General features: G+C 40.2%; 1 protein-coding gene and 2 pseudogenes across 4 annotated transcripts in view; 2 read left to right on the forward strand and 1 right to left on the reverse strand.

Annotated features, from left to right (window-relative positions):
- KAT14 (lysine acetyltransferase 14) overlaps positions 1-14,464 on the forward strand; it is a 55,541-nt gene extending 41,077 nt beyond the window's left edge. For all 4 annotated transcript variants that reach the window (XM_037131045.2, XM_053670933.1, XM_053670934.1 and 1 more), the window contains 4 exons: positions 8,413-8,549; positions 9,466-9,641; positions 10,954-11,144; positions 13,721-14,464. In XM_037131045.2, coding sequence (XP_036986940.1) covers positions 8,413-8,549; positions 9,466-9,641; positions 10,954-11,144; positions 13,721-13,894 — 678 coding nt within the window. In that variant the 3' untranslated portion in view covers positions 13,895-14,464. The remainder of the gene's footprint in view (positions 1-8,412; positions 8,550-9,465; positions 9,642-10,953; positions 11,145-13,720) is intronic.
- Positions 3,315-5,255, forward strand: LOC119038517 (elongation factor 1-alpha 1-like; annotated as a pseudogene).
- A 1,929-nt stretch (positions 14,465-16,393) lies between the features above and the next one.
- LOC119038519 (cytochrome c oxidase subunit 7A-related protein, mitochondrial-like) lies at positions 16,394-16,698 on the reverse strand (annotated as a pseudogene).
- Between the last annotated feature and the right edge of the window lie 3,215 nt (positions 16,699-19,913).

Below are 19,913 nucleotides of genomic sequence, written 5' to 3' on the forward strand. Positions count from 1 at the left end.
GAGAATATATATGTTGTTTTTTTTTCCCCCCCCCGTCTCTTCTTTTTTATCTTAAATTATTAAAATAAATATTTATTTTTCTTTTTTTTTTTATATACCCAACCTTTTTTTATTTTTTTTGGAAGAAGTACCATCGGGATTTAACCTCCTAAAATCTTATTTTGGTAGGGGGGGTGGGGGAGAAAAAATTTTTATCCCCTCCAAAATACACAGAGGATGTAGCTTTTTTTTTTTTTTTTTTTATCCTTTTTTTTTTTTTTTTTTGTGTGTGGAATGCTTCTTTTCCCCCCCCCCATCAGATTAGGTAATTTTATTAAAGTTTCCTTCTTGTACCACTATGATGTGGATGTTCTGCTTTATGTTTTCCCAAAGGTCCCTTATACCATCCTCATTTTTTGAAGTTTTTTTCTATCTGCTGCTCTGATTGAGTGTTTTTCTCTATCTTGTCTTCCAAATCACTGATATCAGATCAGTGATTACTCTTCCTCATCCAGCCTACTGTTTATTCCTTCCAGTGTATTCTTCATTTCAGAAATTGTATTCTTTTTTTTTTAAGATTGTACTTATTTTTAGAGAGAAGATAAGGGAAGGAGAGAGAGAGAAACATCAGTGTGTAGTTGCCTCCCCCTACTGGCCCACAACCCAGTTGTGTGCTCTGACTGGGAATCAAACTGGTGACCCTTTGGTTTGCAGGCTTACTCTCAATTCAGTTAGCTATACCAGCCAGGGCATGTCTTCTTCATTTCTTAGTGGTCCTTTTGTATGGTTCTCAGTCCTTTTTAATGCTGTTGTAGTTCTTGCTAAGTTCCTTGAGAATCCTTCTAACCATTTTTTAAAATTTTTATATAATAAATTGCTTGCTTCTATTTCGTTGAGCTCCTTTTGTGGAGATTTCTCCAGTTCTTTCACTTGGGGCATGTTTCTTTGTCTCCCTAATTCGGCTGCCTCTTTGTGTTTATTTCTATGTATTATGTAGATCTGCTATGACTCAGTGTTTGTGGGGTGGCCTTATGTAGTAGGGGTCCTGTGGGTTCCCGTGGTGCAGTCTCATTCATCACCTCAGCTGGGTGCTCTCAGAATGTCCCTTGTATGAGTTATGTGGGCCCTCCTGTTGCAATTGAGTGTTGATTATTATTGGCCCATTTGAACATGGGATTGACCCTTGGGCTGGCTGCGAGGCTCAGCCCCAGCCATGGCTTGCCAGCAGTTCTGTAGGTGCTGACCACACAGAACAGAATTCACCTCAGTAAAGTTTAGTTCCTGCCAAGATTTACCTTTAGCTGTGTCACTTGTGAAGTTTATTCGATCCTGCTCTGATGTTTTCTGATACAGGTCACTGCCTGTATTGATTTTGGGCCTCTTGGGATGGACTATGGTGCAGACTAGTGTAAAGTGCTGCCTGTGACTGGCCCTTGGTAACCTGTTTGGAGTTACAAGAGATCCAGTTTCTGGCTGCCTCTGCTGGTCCTAGATGCAGACAAGGACCAAGTTAGTTATCAAGGCTGACTTTTAACAGCACCAGGCCTGGGGGCAGATCTGCAAAAGTCCCAAGGCATCCCTAGATTAACCTCTGCTTGCCAGCTGCCTTTTAGGCTCAGTCAGTGAAAGAACCTCTGGCTGTACTGTTCAGCAGGGTGGGGGGTGAGGGAATCCAAAGAGTGGGGACATCTTTCCCCCAGGCTGATGCCTGGTCGAGGAGGGCCCCACCCAGTAACTATGGCATCTTATTATGCATAGGGGAATGACTTAGCACAGGGATCCTGGCAGCTGTCCCTCAGCTCTCTCTCCAGAGTCACAGATCTCAGATTCTCTTCACACATCTCTAGTTTGCCCTGCCCTTCCTCCGCTGAAGCTCAGGGTGAGTTGCTATGAGTAAAATTTTGTGCATTAGCCTTTTAAAAAGATACATGTGTTTTAAGTAGACTTCCACCTCTCCCCGGTGTATAGAAACCTGCTGCTTTTCACAACCAGATATTATGTAGGCACTTTTTCCTGGCTCTGGTGCTTTGGGCTAGGGAACCCTGCTTGGTGTTTACACCACATCTTCTCAGGGGCAATACCTCCCACCCCACCAGCTGACGTACCCCTTTGGAACCTCAGCTGCCACCTGTGGGAGCAGGGCCAGTGCTTTTTGTGTCTCCACCCTTACTACCAGTCTCCATGTGGCTTCTGTAAACCTCTGGTTATAAGATGTCTCTTCATCTAGTCTTCAGTTGCTTATTCAGGATGATTGTTCTGTAATTTAGTTGTGATTCCAATTTGGTCCTGGGAGGAGGTGAGTATCGTTTTCACCTACTTTGCTATTATCTTGAGTCTCCCTTACTTTGCCTTTTTTGAAGCAATCCTCCACCTGTCCCTAACATCATTCATTCACTGAGTACTTTATTTCAGTGATGTTGTATTTAATATCTGATAATAGATAATAGATGCTTCATGACTACTATTCCTATTTCCAGCTTCCTTCATTACTTTTGAGCCTAATATTATGTTTTTTAAAAATAGCTTTATTGAGCCCTGCCTGGTATAGCTCAGTAAATTGAACGTCAGCCTGCAAACCAAAGGGTCACTGGTTTGATGCCCAGTCAGGGCACATGCCTGGGTTGTGGGCCAGGTCCCCAGTAGGGGGTGCATGAGAAGCAACCAGACATTGATGTTTATCTCCCTCTCTTTCTCCATCTCTTCCCCTCTCTCTAAAATTAATAAATTAAAAATTTAAAAAATAAATAAAAATAGTTTTATTGAGATAAAATTCACATACCATACAGTGTACCCATTTAAAGTGTACAATTCATTGGTTTATAATATAGTCACAGAATTGTATAAATATCACCGCGGTCAATTTTAGAACATTTTTGTCATCCTAAAAAGAAACCTAAACTTTAGCTGTTGTTGCCCTACCCTCCATACCCAGCCCCTATTAATGTATTTTCTGTCTCTATAGATTTGCCTATTCTGGAAATTTCATATAAATGGAGTCACATAATATGTGGTCTTTTCTGACTGCTTTCTTTTACTTTGCATAATGTTTTCAATATTCATCCATGTTGTATATATTAGCGCTGTTAATTTTTTATAACTAAATAATCAATACCATTGTGTGGCTCTACCACATTCTATTTATCCATCTAACAGATGATAGACATTTGGGTTGTTTGTACCTTTTGGCTATTATAAATAATGCTGTGAACATTTGTGTACAGGTTTTTGTGTGGACATATGTTTTCACTTTTGGGTATATACCCAGGAGTGAAATTGCCTGGTCAAATGGTAGCATGATGTTTAACTTTTTGAAAAACTACAGACTAGTTCCCAAAATGGATATACTATTTTACATTCCCTCCAGTGTTGTATGAAGATCCTGATTTTTCCACCATCCTTACCAATGCTTGTTATTATCTGTCTTTTGATTATAGTCATCTTAGTGGGGATTAAGTGGTAGCTTTTTCTCAATAGGCTCACCACCAGAACATAGGTGTTGAGAAAACCACCGCTAATCAAAGCCAAAATGGGAAAGGAAAAGACTCACATCAACATTGTGGTCATTGGACACATAGATTCCGGCAAGTCTACCACTACAGGCCATCTCATCTACAGGTGTGATGGGATCAACAAAAGGACTGTTGAAAAATTTGTAAAGGAGGCTGCTGAGATAGGGAAGGGCTCCTTCGGGTATGCCTGTGTCCTGGATAAACTGAAAGCTGAACATGAGTGTGGTATCACAATTGATATCTCCCTATGGGAATTCAAGACCTGCAAGTATTATGTGACCATCATTCATGCCCCAGGACACAGAGGCTTTATCAAACACATGATTACAGGCACATCCCAGGGTGACTGTGCTGTCCTGATTATTTCTGCCAGTGTTGGTGAATTTAAGTGTCTATCTCCAAGAATGGGCAGACCCATGAGCATGCCCTTCTGGCTTACAAGCTGGGTGTGAAACAGCTGATTGTTGGTGTTAACAAAATGGATTCCACTGATCCACCCTACAGCCAGAAGAGATATGAGGAAATTGTTAAAGAAGACATCACCTATAGTAAGAAAACTGGCTACAACCCTGACACAGTAGCATTTGTGCCAATTTCTGGTTGGTGTGGTGACAGTATGCTGGAGCCAAGTGCTGACATGCTTTGGTTCAAGGGATAGAAAGTTACCCAGAAAGATGACAGTGCCAGTGGAACCATGCTGCTTGAAGCTCTGGATTGCATCCTGCCACCAACTTGTCCAAATGACAAGCCCCTGAGTCTGCCTCTCCAGGATGTCTACAGAATTGGTGGCATTGGTACTGTCCCTGTGGGCTGAGTGGAGAAATGGTGTTCTCAAACCTGGCATGGTGGTCACCTTTGCTGCAGTCAACGTCACAACTGAAGTAAAGTCTGTCAAAATGCACCATGAAGCTTTGAGCGAACCTCTTCCTGGGGACAACGTGAGCTTCAATGTCAAGAACATGTCTGTCAAAGATGTTCATCATGGCAGTGTGTCTGGTGACAGCAAAAATGACCCACCAATGGAAGGTGCTGGCTTCACAGCTCAGGGGATTATCCTCAACCATCCAGGCCAAATCAGTGCTTCATACGCACCTGTTCTGGATCATCGCACAGCTCACATTGCTTGCAAATTTGCTGAGCTGAAGAAGATTGATCATCACTCTGGGGAAAAGCTGGAAGTTGGCCCAAAGTTTTTGAAGTCTGGTGATGCTGCCATTGTTGATATGGTTCCTGGCAAGTCCATGTGCGTTAAGAGCTTCTCTCACTATCCTCCTTTGGGATGCTTTGCTGTTTGTGACGTGAGCCAGAGAGTTGCTGTTGATGTCATCAGAGCAGTGGACAAGAAGGCAGCTGGAGTGGGAAAATCACCAAGTCTGCCCAGAAAGCTCAGAAGGCTAAATGAATATTATGTCCAATACCTGTCACCCTAGTCTTAATCAGTGATGGAAGAAAGGTCTTAGAACTGTTTGTCTCAACAGGCCATTTAAGTTTAATAGTGAAAGACTTTAATAATGCATTAACCTTCAGAAGGAGAGATGAATGTTTTGTAGACAATGTCCTTTTTGTGTTTGTGGAAGTTTTTAAGTTACTAGGTTTTTTTTAAATATTTTATTTGTCTTTAGAGGGGAAGGGAAGGAGAAAGGGAGAGAAATATCAATGTATGGTTGCCTCTTGTGTGTCCCCTGCTGGGAACTGGCCTGCAACCCAGGCATGTGCCCTGACTGGGAATCAAACCACAATACTCTGGTTCGCAGGCCCATGCTCGATCCACTGAGCTACACCAGCCAGGGCTAAGTTACTAGTTTTTTAAATCAGTACTTTTTAATGGAAATAACCTGACCAAAAATCTGTCACAGAATTTTGAAACCCATTAAAACAAAGTTTAATGAAGAAAAAAAAAGTGGTATCTTTTTTTTTTTTTTTAGTTTTGGTATCTTTCTTTTAGTTTTGATTTGCATTTTCCTGATGATCCTTCATTGTGCTTTAAAAATTTTCTTGCTTATCTGATCATTTCTGGTTTTCCCAGTGCATTTTGTTTACTTTATCTTTTGTTTTGTTTTATACTCCTTATTTACATGTCTTGATTTGTTTCCCCTGTGTATATATATAATCCCTTAGTCTTACCAGCTACCTTTGCTGGCAGTGTACACCTGGAGAGAGAAGAGAAGTCTGGTTTCAGCTTGTCACCCCACCCTCTAGGCAACTTTTGTAAAATGGGAGGCTCTGGGCTCAATCATTTAGCATCCTCACCTTTTTCCACAATCATGCAACCTCACCTTAAAGAAATTCCCCGGACATTTGTCCCCTGTGCTCCTTTACACCTCCCTCTCCTGTCACTGGATTAGAGAATATGCGAGGGCTGTCCCAAGGGTGTCTGCCCTCTACCTCAGGAAGGTATCAGCACTGCTCTGATATCACCCCTCTAGTTGGTGTGTCCTGGCAAAGTCGTTTGCCAGAGCTGAGGAAGTGGTCCAGTCAGGAAATATCCCTGTCCCCATCATCGTGAAATGCCTTTCTGTGCTCTAGACTGCCCACTGCCACCTTACCTGACACTTTTGGTGCTCTTTGGGGTTTCCCACAGGCTTCGTGTTCCATCTTCCCTTTCTCTCTTTTGACCTCTCCTAGATTGGGTTTGGGGAAGGGACCTAGCAGCCCACCTATCTCCCTGTTTTGTTTAGAACCAGAAGTGTGAAGAAGCTCTTTTAACATTTTCCAAACTTACTTGACTTTGGGACCCCTGCCCACCATTTTGTCATTCAACTGACATTAAGTTGAATACTTCATATGTGCCAAGCACTATTCTTTGGAGCATTACTGCAATGAATTAAGACAGACAAGGCTTCCCAGCCTTATGGAGCCGCCATTGGTGAGCAGGGAGGTGACAATACTAACTCCCTTAATGAACAGGATGACTTCCCACAAGGCTACAGTGGAGTGGAGGAGCAGAAAGCAGTAGCACCACTTCAGACAGGGTAGTTAAGGACAGCCTTTCTGTGGAGGTAACACGTGAACCAAGTTCTGATATACAAGGAAGAGCCAGGCTGAGGAAGATTTAGGACAGACGACCCTGGCACAGGGCCTAAGGCAGGAGTTAGTTTGGTGTCTGGGGCTAGAACATGGTGATGACCAAGAAAGGTGATGATGGGAGATGAGGCCACGGAAGTAATGGAGCCAGATCCCATAGGTCACGGCAAGGAGTTTGAATTGTATTATGAACGTACAGTGGGAAGGCAGGTAGGAGTTTCCATCAAGGGAGGTGAATTTAATTAGTTTTTAAAGAAAGAATCTGGCTCTGTGTGAAGAACAGATGATACGGGGTAAGAGTGACCACAGGCAGCAGGGAGACTGATAGGCAGTGATAGTGATCTAGACAGAAGTTGAGTGTGGTTTAGACCTGGGAGAAAGACGGGGCGATGGAGAGAAGTTGGGGCACTATATAACATTTATAGAGTTCCATGAACTCATCTTGAGATATTAACTGGATAGTGTTTTGTGGGCTGGTGGTCCAGTGGCTGGCATTTCAGTTACCTGTTGCTGCATTACAAACCATCCCAAAACTTAGTAGCTTTAAACAATGAGTATTTAATATTTCTTCTTGATGCTGTGGGTTGACTGGGCTCAATTGGGTGATTCTTCTGTGGCTGCATTCGGCTGAGAGCTGGGTCAAGACTGTAATGAACAGGGTGGCTTCTCTTCCCCTGGAACCTGTTTCTACGTCCTCTAGTCATTCAGGGGTCCAGCCTGAACACAATGGCAGCTGGACTCAAAGAGGGAAAAAATGGAAGCTGCCAGTCCTCTTAAGGTCTGGGTTCAAAAGTCCCAGAATGATACTTCTGTCACTTTCTGATTGGTCAGTTACAGGCCTACCCAGATTCAAGGGGAGGAGAAATTGACTCTGCCTTTTGATATGAGGAGCCACAAATACCCAAAAGTATAGGAGGGAGTGTTGGGGCCATATTTTGAAACTATATAAGACAGCTTGCAATTTCACTTTGAAACTTATTTTAAAGTCTTGGAAGAATTTCAAAGTTGGCTTTTGAAAGTTTGGTGTTCAGTTTGGGAAAATGATGAGAGCAAATTATAAAAGAAAGAATTCTTGCTCTTCCAACAGAGTTATTTGCTAGGCTAGAAGCAAACTGATTCTACAAAAACAACTCAAGTTCTTAAACTTTATCCAACCCTTGGCAAACCATTTTATAAGTGTGTCTTTTAATCTTTAATGTCACCTCTTTGCTATAAAACCCCAATTGCCATGTGTTCTGTTACTACATGACTGAGGGCCCTAGAGCGGCACTCAGTGAGAACAGACATCTTCAATCAGGCGCCCAAGGTGAAACACACCAGTTCAGTTAGGGTACCTGCCTAAGGAGCAGAGACCACATCTTCTTTGACTCTGGTATGGCCTCTCCATTATTGTAATTTGTTTTAAGGATGATAACCTTTTTTTGTCAAGTTTACTCATTGGAATAGAGACATATTTTAATCAATCAATATATAGGTACTGCAATAATTGGCCCCCATGGCTGTTTGAATAACTATACATTACCTTTACAACACTAGTGCTGGTTAATGTTTGTCAAATGGACTGAAAGTGTAATATAGATAAAATGAAACCTATAGAAGCTGTAAATCCCATGCTCAATACTGCATTTCACTCACTTAAATGACTTTAAACACTTTAAAATTTAAACTTTAAAATCTTTTAAGTTATTTTGATTTTAAACTATTACAACCAGGATGAGTTTTTCGTATTTAATTTTATACAAAGGTAACTGAAATTTTTTGTTGATGTGAGCTTTTAAAATATGATGTAAAAAAGACCCTTCTAATACATTAAAATGTCGTAAGTACTGATTATCTGTGGAAATTCAATCGATCTTTTAAATAATATTGTTTATATATAACCAGTGTTTCTTTCTCATAGACGGCCTTGCCATCCAGGAAAGGATTTCGGCACCAGACCACCAAGTTTTTGTATCGTTTGGTGGGATCGGAAGATTTGGCTGTGGACCAGAGCATTGTGAGCCCTTATACTTCTCGGATCTTGAAACCGTACATCAGGTATATGGAGAAGAGCCATGATGTTGATTGTGTCATGACAAGTAATGTTTGTGCTTTCTGTCCCCCACCCCTCTCCTGGAGTGAAGAAATACCAAAACCTGTGAGCAGGAGTCAGCAAGAACTACCTGTGCTTTGTATCTAGCCTTAGCCCTGACTTGTTTCTGCTATGCTTTTTTGCAGAAAGGATGATCCTTTGATAGAAACAGAAAAAGCAAGGATAAGTTAACTGTTGGATTTCATTAAGATGACCATACTCATTGTTTTATTTTAAATTTAAAGTTGTATGTATTTAATAGTCTGTGAAATTTTAAAAAATGGGAGAGATGTCTCAGATTGGACCTATAGCTGGATTGGATGTTGGGACAGTTTCTGCTCTGAAGCAGAGCTGACAAGAGAGGTCCCCAGTGCTATCTTGGCTGTGATTAACAGAGCACATAGTCTTTGTTGACCGTACTTGCTCTGCAGGTCTGCAGTCACCTGACCCTCCTTGCATAGCACTGCTTCCCAGGCAGACACATGGAAGGGCAGTGTGTGAGCCTGCTTTGGTTCCTCTGGTCTCTGGTGGTTCCCACCTACCTTAGCAGGGTTGAACCTTCTCCGCCCTGGACTCTGTCTTGGTGAGAACACTCAGAGGGTTAAATTAGATGCTAATTCTATTTCCTCACTCTGTTCATAAGGCTCACCAGCACCAACAGTTACTGGGGGGTGCAGAGGGGTTTGGTCAACAAATGTTTAAAGAATTAATTTTAAATTCATACCAAAAAGTACTTTACTGTAGTCAAGCTAATTGCCATATAAAGTAATTCAAGTTAGTTCAAAATTTCAAGCGCATCAAAGAGTTTGCATGAATCAAATGGTTAGGAGTAATGTTGGGTATTTTTTGACTTGAATTTGTTTATCTTCCATGGTACTGGAGGCGTGATTATGAAACAAAGCCACCCAAACTTCAACTCCTGTCACAGATTCGTTCTCATCTGCACAGAAGTGACCCTAACTGGACTCCAGAGCCTGATGCACCTCTTGATTACTGCTATGTCCGGCCAAATCACATCCCAACAATAAACTCCATGTGTCAGGAGTTTTTCTGGCCTGGTATGTTCTTCCGTTTTCAAACTGGGCAGATCAGTTTTCTGTATAGTTAACTTTAGTAATTTTTTAAATTACTGTATGTTATGTAACCCTAAAACCTTTACTCATGATTTTATATAGTTTGTCTCTACTACTAGAAAATATTAAAATATAAATATCTCTTTATTTTCCCTAAGCTCAAGAATAAGCCTACATTTAAAGTAATAGTGTTTTTTTTCTCTTCCCTATTTTCCTCTGCTTCCAGAATAAAAGATCCATCCTGTTTGTTTCTGTATATGTTTAGATACCAGGTAATGTCTGTCAGCCATACACAGACTGGCAGCTGGGGCATTTGGAGACTTTTAATTTTGCTTAAAAATTCTATGTGCTTTATTTATTGAGCTATTTCATAGAGAGTGTTAGTACAGCCAAAAGATGTTTTTAAAAAGCCAAATATGCCAATCACAGACTTTAACGTAATATGATTTGTCATTTTATCAGCCTTATAATATACTATATCTAAATACCAAAGCTGTCAGTTAAAAGAACACATTTTCATTGATAAATATAAACACATTTTTTGTGGATCTGCTTTACCACTGTGCTGTGAAATATAGATGTCTTCCAGGTAAGATTTCTGTTGTCTGGAATGTTAGATAAGATTTCATCAGGATACGAGCTTTGTCATCTTTATTGTCTGATAATCATGTCAGAGTACGTGTGGTGGCAGAGCTGTGTGAGTGGAAAGGAAAATTTCAGGAGCATTCACTACTTCCTGCCTTTACACTAGGTGACTTCCATGCCCTATGCAAGGACTCATTTTTTATTTAATCTTTTTATTGTAAAATGTAGCATTTGTACAAAAGAGCTTATAAATTGAATATGTCTGAGATAAAGAATACAATGAAATGGACACTCTCAGGGGATCTTTACTCCTACTCTGTGAGGTCTAGGTACACTGTCATCTTAAACAAGGTAAAACTGAGGCCAAGACATTTAGAGATGTGCCCATTGATAACACGTGACCAAGGAGGCTGAATTGAAAACCAGGTGTGTCCAGTTCTCAACTTGTTCACTGCTACTATCCATCCTATCCTGCCTCTCCTCTTTTAACATATGTACTTAGAAAAAATTATGTTAATTTTGGTATATTCTAAAATTCACTTTTAATTTTATGATCTGAATGTATGCTATCTATGGTAATATCCTTGTCTCATTTTATTTTGTTTTGTTTTTTAGCATGCAGGTACAGCTGTAAGTACAGACCGGACAGCTTGGTGTTCACTGATTCCAAAAGGCCCATGGTTTTGAATCTCCAATTGTTTCTTTTCTTTAGGCATTGACCTGTCTGAGTGCTTGCAGTACCCAGACTTCAGTGTTGTTGTCCTGTATAAAAAAGTCATCATTGCTTTTGGCTTCATGGTTCCTGATGTGAAGTACAATGAAGCTTACATTTCATTTCTGTTTGTCCATCCTGAATGGAGAAGAGCAGGGATTGCAACTTTCATGATTTATCATCTCATTCAGGTATGTTGTCTGTGCTCATCTTCTACACACTTGCTTCTGGGCTCTTTGGAAAGAATTGGAGGAAGAGTGGATCTGAGCAGGGCCCTCCCTGCGGGGCCTAGTGGAATATGAGACCAAGTGACAATGCCAGTTACCATCCTTCTCCACAAGATGGGTTGCCCTTTGGTTTTCAGAAGCTCCAGTGGGTTCTGGTGTGTTGTGTACTGTTATCCGTTTTCTCTTATTATATTGTTTTTCTTGTTTTTTTTTATAGTATATAGTTAAAAGGCAGTATCTTTTGTGCTGTGAATTTGCAGTAGAAGATGTATAATGTACTTTTTTTTTCACTTCTGTTGGTGTGCACTGTGTATATAGTCCGTGTGTTTCTTTTGGTGAAAATAACTTTATAAGAAAAAAAACAAAACACCTAGACAAAAATCTTCAACCCTCTAAAATAAAATTGCTATTTAGATCCAGGTTTTGAAGAAGCCAGTTTGTGAATATGTGTAGTGAATAAATGAGAAAATAGCAAAAGTGAAAGCTTGAAGCAGTTAAACTGTCCATATTGGTAACGCTGCTGCTCTTAGAATCAATGCCACCACGACTCAGACAGAAAGTAGAACTATGATTTTTAGTTTTCAAATATTTTAAAACATATGTAGCTAAGCTGTATCAATCACTAGTAGTACATATTTTGTAATTCTTAATTACTTTTCATTTTACTATCACTGTATAACCTGGTATGAACCTTCTAAAACTTAATTCTAATATCAAATTATAATTCATCCTTTAATAATATCTTTATCACCTTTGAAGAAAATATACCATATATTTATATACTAACATCAGAAAAACATGCAAGGATTTTATTTCACCCAGCATATTTTTGGCAACTGTTGTTTAGAAACCATCTGGTATGGATGATTTTGTTACTGGTCTACATTCCTTTTTGGTTTGGGATTTTTTAAATTATTATTGAGGTATAATTGACATAACCACATTATATTAATTAGCTTCAAATATTAGCTTTGAGTGTACCATGTAATGATTTAATTTTTGTACATACTGCAAAATGATCATTATTACATTAAGTCTCATTAACATCCATCACCAAACATAGTTATAAGATTTTGTTTTTCTTATTATGAGAATTTTTAAGATTTATTCTCTTAGCAACTATCAAGTATACAGCACAGTATTAAATGGAGGATGGAGTTGATAAAATGTTGTTTTTCCAGTTTTTAATGAAACTTGCTCAATAATTCCAAGTGTTGGCCAGAACCTTGGGAATTGTCTTCTAGAAATTGCTTTCTTCTGACCTCTGTCAACAATTTATATGTGCTACCTTGTGTTGTCTTGAACTGAGATCTTCTCAGTTATTTCTCCTATGCCTCCTTTTTCTCTGCCTACTCCAGTCACAGAATTGACCTCTACTCTGTGTTCATCCTTCAACCTAGCCGAATGCCTACAGGAATTCTGCCTTTCCCTTCTGGCAAGGGCTTGAGGGCAGGGCACAGATGACACAGTTTGATGTGTATGCTTGACACAAGGCCTGGTCCAGTCAGTCCTTACAGAGCATTTCCTGAGTGAGAGGACAGTCTTCATCTTGGTATATGGGTGCCTGGCCCCCAGCCAGCCCAGGCCCAGACACAGTCAGTAGTACTTGGTGATGACCATGATCAGACCGTGCATATTTGCACTAGAAGGAATACCAGCCTTACCATAGGATACACTCTTGTCCTTGGTATACTGGTAGTTCTTTCTTGTCCTAAAATGCCTTTGGATATAGAATGTGAATTCAACAGAAAATAGAAGGTGGCTGTCTACTTTTGACAGAGTTCTTAAGTAGAGGCCTTGGGGGAACCATGAAGTATAAACTCTCAAGGACCTGTCAACATCAGTATTTTGATGCTTTCTTCATTAAAAACAAGTTGTTTATTTATATTACTTTTGGGATAATTTAGCCTGTGTAGACAATTAAAGAATCCAAGGACTTGTCTTATATTGTTAGAGTAATTATTATTCTTTTTTCCTAGAATTGGGCCTATCCTATAGAAATCTCAGTTCAAATAGTGAGTTCTGTCAGTTTGGAAGGGATGGGAGGTCTATGGGATTGGGATTCTGAAGGTCCGTGTAAATTTTTCAGGTTTTATAATTACATGAAAAATTAAAGTCTTAATATTTTATATCTGGTCACATAATTTAACATCTAGTTTTTAGAAGCAGAGCTTACCTTATTCACTATTTCTTCAAGATTGACATAGTGTTTGGTATGGATATGTTTGACATTTACATGTAATTGAAGTACAAATAATACAGTTGACAATAAAATACCTCCTTTGGCCCTTTGCTTCAGAGAGAAAAAAGAACATTCAGCCTACCATCAGTTTCCTTAGTATTGATGAATGCTTCAGTGAATGTTTTGATCGAGGTAAAATGTCATTCAGTTTCCCCAGTGACACCTAGCTGTTACAAAGTCTGAGTCCTTGACTTCTCCAGTTTCCTAAACTACCTACACTTGAAAGAGTTTCTTCACCTACTTGTTTTCCCCTCAGGCTTTCTCCTATTCATCTTGTATTTTCCCACTCTTTTGGCAGACCTGCATGGGCAAGGATGTAACCCTTCACGTCTCAGCAAGCAACCCCGCTATGCTGCTGTACCAGAAGTTTGGATTCAAGACTGAGGAATATGTTTTAGATTTTTATGATAAGTATTACCCCTTGGAGAGCACAGAGTGTAAACATGCGTTCTTCCTGAGGCTCCGACGCTGATGTGACTTGAATGTAGCTCTTTACAGAGAAACACATATGCTGTTAGAGATGGGTCTTCACATAGACCTTATTCATTTCACTGTGAGTTCTAATCTCTACGATTAGACATTCATTCAAATTCTCAGCTGAGCTGAGAAAAGAGGTAGGCGATGGAATGAGTAGTGAGCAGCCTATCAGCAAAATTGAGGTCCAGTCCGTCCCTTCTGGAGAGGCTGTCAAACCACATCTTGGGAATCTGGACTCCACAGTTAACTAATGCTAAAAGATGCTGCTGTCCTTCCACTGGACAGTTTATAAGAATGAGTATCAAACTGATAGTGAGAGAGAATCTGTCCATCCTAATTTAAAGGATGAGCAAATGTGATTGCTATAAAGATTCATGCAGTGCCTGAGAGGCACTATCCTGTCCTGGGATGATGAGGGATTATGGGATGGTTACACAAAGGGATGCCAACCCTTTTCCCAGCCTTGATGTGTTGTCAGTGAACCTGCAGGATTTCTAAGTCAGTGAGGTTCTGTTGTCTCTCTCTGACTTTGGTCACAGTCGAAATAAACTAAATGTTGTGTCTACACATTGCTTCACCTGTTCTGTTAGCATCTCCCACCAGGGGCTTGGTCTGGGAGTTGAGGGTCTCAGTTTCCCTGTGCCTATGAAGTTGGCTTGGTGTTGAGTGGCTGAGTGGCCTGCATTTAGATTGCACCACTGGGTGGAACTGTACAGTGGTAGAAGGGGAATCGGCCTTGGACAGACCTATATTGTCTTCAGGACTAGGCTGTTTGGTGTGTGTGTATGGGGAGTGTTGGAGACAGACTCTCAATAAGTTTTTTGGGGATCCAGAAGGAGTATTTCCGAAAGTATTGGCTATTCTCAAATAAAAATCTTTTCTTGTAACAACTAGATCTTCAATCTAATCATTTTCTTTTAAACTTTCTTTAATTAAGAGTGGTGGCTCTTAACTTTTTGGGACATGTATCCCTTTCAGATTCCAAAGAAATCTAAATGCTGGCACATTTAAAATTTTGCATCAGAGATGTGGACCACAGGTTAAGAACCTCTGTTCTACAGACTGTAGTTAGAGTTTACACCAGCTTGAATCACCAGCTTGAATCTTTCTGTTCAAGGGGAATGCATTGTGCCCTCATGTGAATATACTCTAGAAGTTTTTCTATCACTTCTCTCTCCTAACGAGGTTCGGGGCTCCCTAGCACTTAGCCCAGGACTGGACAAAGAGTCACTCATTTGCCAAGTTCACCAAAGCTGTGGTGGCCTGCCTCCAGAGAATGAATCCTCTGGACTCTTTACCACCTTTCTCCCCTTCCAGAGAGCTTACCCAGCCTCACCCTGCAAGGACGCAACAGAGAGGGTGGGATCAGTTGTAACCTAACACTCACTCGTTTACTCTTTGGGTATATGTGTTTTAATGTTAAAATAATGGATTTTTTTTTTTTAACCCAAAAGCTTTAAGTAGTGTTGACACTCGAGGAAGATGGGCGGTTTGAACCTCTGCACAGAGGAGCTCCTAGGTTACATGGATGTGCATCACAGAGCTGCACACTCCTCTCCACAGCAGTGACACTGTAGGGGTCCGGACAGACCTGTCTTCACTTTATTTTTTTAGATTTTTTTATTCATGTATTTATTCCATAATCAAAATAAATCATAATTTAAAAGCCATGACATTTTTATAAGGTTAAGGAGACTTTGTATTACAGCTGCATCAATAAAACAGATATAAGTCTAAAATGCAACACTCAACAGGTGTGCAGTTCCCATGATGGAATAACTACATAACAATTACACATAAAAATTCACTAAAGATTGAGATGAGGAAAATAACCCCTTGAAACAAACTTCCCAATGAATAGAGGCATGCTGCATAATTTCTATTAATATATTACTGCAAGATTGAAAAATGTCCAAAGTGTATCATATTGTGTTGTATATAATGTGCACTCATGTATCTTGTATGCATTATATATGTGATTATTATACTGATGGTATGTAATCAATCATTATACTCATGTATAATGTGCATCCTTATTTTTCTCTAAAAATTTTGGCAAAAAAAGTGCACAGTATACACGGCAAAATACGGTGACTACTAACTCAAACCCCCTTTGTTTCATCTACCTGATCTTGGCGTTTGTTGTCCTACCTGTCACATCAAATCTGTGCTCAGAAATGCCACCTTCATTCCCCAAGGACCTCAGCAGAGACTGCTATTAATGAGCCTGTATGCAGTCTTCACCTAGAACCTCCAGGGAAATCAAGAGCTCAATAAGAGCAGCAGCATTTCTTAAACAATTGTATTAACTGTTGAATTAACTCTAATAGGCCATGTGCATTTCATAAACAAATGGAAATAGTATCTTAATATCCTTTTTTCTTACAAAATGTTAAGCAGGTTATTTGAGTAAAAAAATATTTTACAGAAACAGTGAAAAATAAAAATTCAAAGGGTTTATGCCAAAAAGCAAACCAGTCCTTTGCAGCCTATTTGTTCCTGGGTTGTAAAGCCACCAAGAGGGCAGTTAGGCGTTAGATGGTCCCTCCCATGGTGGCTCAGGCAGGCCTTATTTCAGGTGGATGGACACACCATTGATTTCTGGAAAAACTTCAGTTCAGGAACTTTGTTTTTCCCAGCATGACGTGTACAATAACTGGAAGTCAGATTAGTTGGTGTGGCAAATACGATAGGTGGTGCTCATGTGGAAACCATAGGCATTAATCCCTGTGGGCTGTAGCTGTAGGAAGCTCATGCTCCCGCCAATTTCTGTGTGAAACCCCTAAACTTGTAGTACATGATGCCCTTTGTCCAGCTATTCATAGCTTTTCCCTATCTTCACTTTAAATAACACCTTATAATTCAAGTCATTTTGAGAGAAAACGTCAAGGTCAAATTGAGTAGCAGTTGAAAAGCAAACACATTACTAATATGTTCACATTTAGTCAAAATGTCAAGTGTTCTAGTATTCTAGTTAAACTGAGTATGGCCTGAGTATAGTCTTTAGGCTAAATTAAAAGTTATGTCCAACAAAAGGGATTAAGCTTTAAGTGGTATGAAAAGCAAAGGCCTGATCTCAGAGGTTCTTGGAAAAGCAAGAATTATTGGGAACTTAAGTGTCTGGGTCTTAGGCCTTGGGTGATAGTCTTGTGTTTCCATATAGCAGCAGAAAAACACTTGGCATTTCCAGAGCCGAAGCTAGGGCTGAAATATAACTTTGTAAGACATTGAGCAGATAACATTCTAGGTGCTAAAAATATGGAAATAATGGCTGCTCCTACTGAGCTGTTCTCCCAAGGACTCCATGATGTGATGCTATAATGTCTTCTTTTATGGAAGAGAAAACAGGCTTGAGAGGTTGAGTAAAATAGCACACAGACTGCAGAGACTGGTCCTGTCTCTGCAATGGCCCTGCCCAGTCTGCAGTGTGGTGTGAAATGGAGGAGGAGCTCTCCCAGGCCAAAGGGTCTGGCCAAAGGGTCCTTGGACCCAGAATGGGGACCTGTGATTCTGAGCTGAGCCAGTCACTTCCTATATGTGCTGCTTGGACCTCCCACCTTTGGTGTGTGGATAGTTCTTTGCTGGTCTCCCAGATAAGGGTTCATAACTTGAGGTGGTTGTGTGCAAAAAAGTAAGTATAAGTATAATTTTTTTCAGGGGAGGGGCCTGAAGCATCAAGAGATGTTCAAAGGGGTGTGTGAACCAAAAAGCAGTAACAAACCCTGTTCAGATTGGAGGAGAGAACTTTCTAGAGTAGGCTGGGTGGTTGTGACAGTTTCGAAAGGAGTGGCCCAGCAAATATTACCTTTAAAATGTTTTGGGTTTTTTGACATAATTTCAGGCTTGATGGAAAATCTGCAAGAGGACAAAGAATTCCCAGATACCCTTTATCCCTGCTCCCTAAATATTAATATTTTACACATTTGCTTATAAGTACTGGCTAGTTGATTTGCAGAATGTCCCTGAACTTGGGGGTGCCTGTTGTTTCCTTCTGTTTAGCATTCTGTTAGGTACTTTGGCAGAAATACCACAACATGATTCTGAGTTCTCCTCAGCCCATCATTTAGGAAGCACATGCTGTCCACTAGTTCCATTTCTAGCAAATTTAACTTTGATTTCTTAGTTTTTGCAAATAAGTATTTTGTGGGGAGATTCACAAAGTTGATGTAATGTTTTGTTACTTCTCAGACATCCCAACACTAGTTTTAGCATCCAAACAATGTTCTTTTGGCCCGCTGTGCAGAGGAAAGCTGTCCAGGCTTCCTTGAGGAAGCCCCTTTTAAAGCTGGATTAGCAATGCCTGTTCTTTTTTTTAGCGTGGTGATACACTGAGCACTGAGCTCAAGAGACACCTAGTATATTAAGTAAGTAGGTCTTTCACATCTGTCACCCTTCAGTAATATGTTGGCTAGTGTTCCTGCATTTCCACTGCTGCTTCAGGACATAGCAGCAGTGTCATAGGAAAGTGGAGGTACTTCAGTCTGGCTTCAGTTATTTGGTGCTTTGTAGCTTTTACATGTGAGTATTTACCAGAGCTATCTGATGACAAAAAGAATAAAGGATTTGTTAGCTACCTAATGTTACATAAGAAACGCACAAAATCTAGTGTTTTAACACTATAGTTGTATATTTTCTCTTCGGGTTGTGTGGGTTTTCCGGGTTGTTCTCTCCACATGGTGCCTCCTGGGTGACTGGGGAGGTAGCCAGTACCTGGGAGTTAAGATGGTAGTGCTGCCCAGGGGTCTTGGTCAGTCCTCTTCCAGGTGGGCCTCTGCACAGGGTTACATAGACTGCCTCATGACATGGAGTCTGGGTTCCAAAAAGAAGCATTCTGACATTCCAAGAAAACAAACTTCAATTGCAAGTGCTTATCAAGCCTTTGCTCATAGTATACTTACTACTGACCCATTGGCTGGAACCAGTCACATACATGCCCAAGCTTCTAGTCCACAGGGGAGGGCTTCGGGAGGGACAAATACCAGGATATGTTCATGAGGGGGGCCTTCAAAGTACAGTCAACCACAAAAGGCTATTATAGAAATGTCATCTAAAGCTCTAACACCCAGATTGCAGCAGCCCAGCTGAGACTAGCTCCCCTTTGAGACCTCTAGGTAAGCATAGCTAGTGGACGCCTCAACCATGTTGGGGATTTTAGTGAGAGTGCTATGAGTGGCCATAGTGCAGGAGTCCTGGGGTGGGCACAGTCATTTGTTTTTTATTTTGTCTCTGGGCCAGTCTCAAATGGAAATGGGACAGAAGAGTGAGACAGATGAGATGAGAGGGAGGCCTCTCCCTGAGGCCTGGCTGTGGTTCCTCCTCAGAATCTGAAAAGACCTCCCCTTATACCCATCCTATAGTAAATGGCCCCTCCCCCTTTTAAAGTTTTATTGAAATATGATTTACATACTATAAAATTCACTAATTTTAAATGTAAAATTCAGTGATATTTTTTAGTAGATTATTACAGAGTTGTATAACCATCACCCAGGTCAGTGTTAAGAAATAGGGCTGAAAAGATCACTGGTGCTCATTTCCAGCCAGTCCCACACCCACCCCAGCCCTAGATAAACTAATCTGCTTTCTGTCTGTAGATTTGCCTTTCCTAGGCAACATGTTTGACATTTGTTTGCTTTACCTCAACTTGTGGTTTCTGTTATCAGCTACTGGAGTCTTCTCTAACCCAAAAGAGCCAATCACTTTAGATATTTTGGCATAAAGCGACCAAGTCCTTTTGTTTTATGCACATAAGCCTTTGCAATTGCCAACTTTTTTCACATATTAATTTAAAAAATTAACTGTTATACTTTATATCCTGTTCTATTATATATAATTTTCTTTATTTTTTAAGTGATCATAAACAACATTCTAAATGATCAAACATTGAAAAAAATCATGTATGATAAGATTGCATTTTATTACAGGAGTGTATCATAATTTTAAAAATTCTCCTTGTTTTCAATTTTACTATTGTAAAGATTAATGTATTAAACATTCTTGAAGCTAAATCTGGATGA

This window comes from Artibeus jamaicensis, unplaced genomic scaffold (genome assembly GCF_021234435.1).
Source record: "Artibeus jamaicensis isolate MK-2021 breed Jamaican fruit bat unplaced genomic scaffold, CSHL_Jam_final contig_65, whole genome shotgun sequence".
NCBI classification, from domain to species: domain Eukaryota; kingdom Metazoa; phylum Chordata; class Mammalia; order Chiroptera; family Phyllostomidae; genus Artibeus; species Artibeus jamaicensis.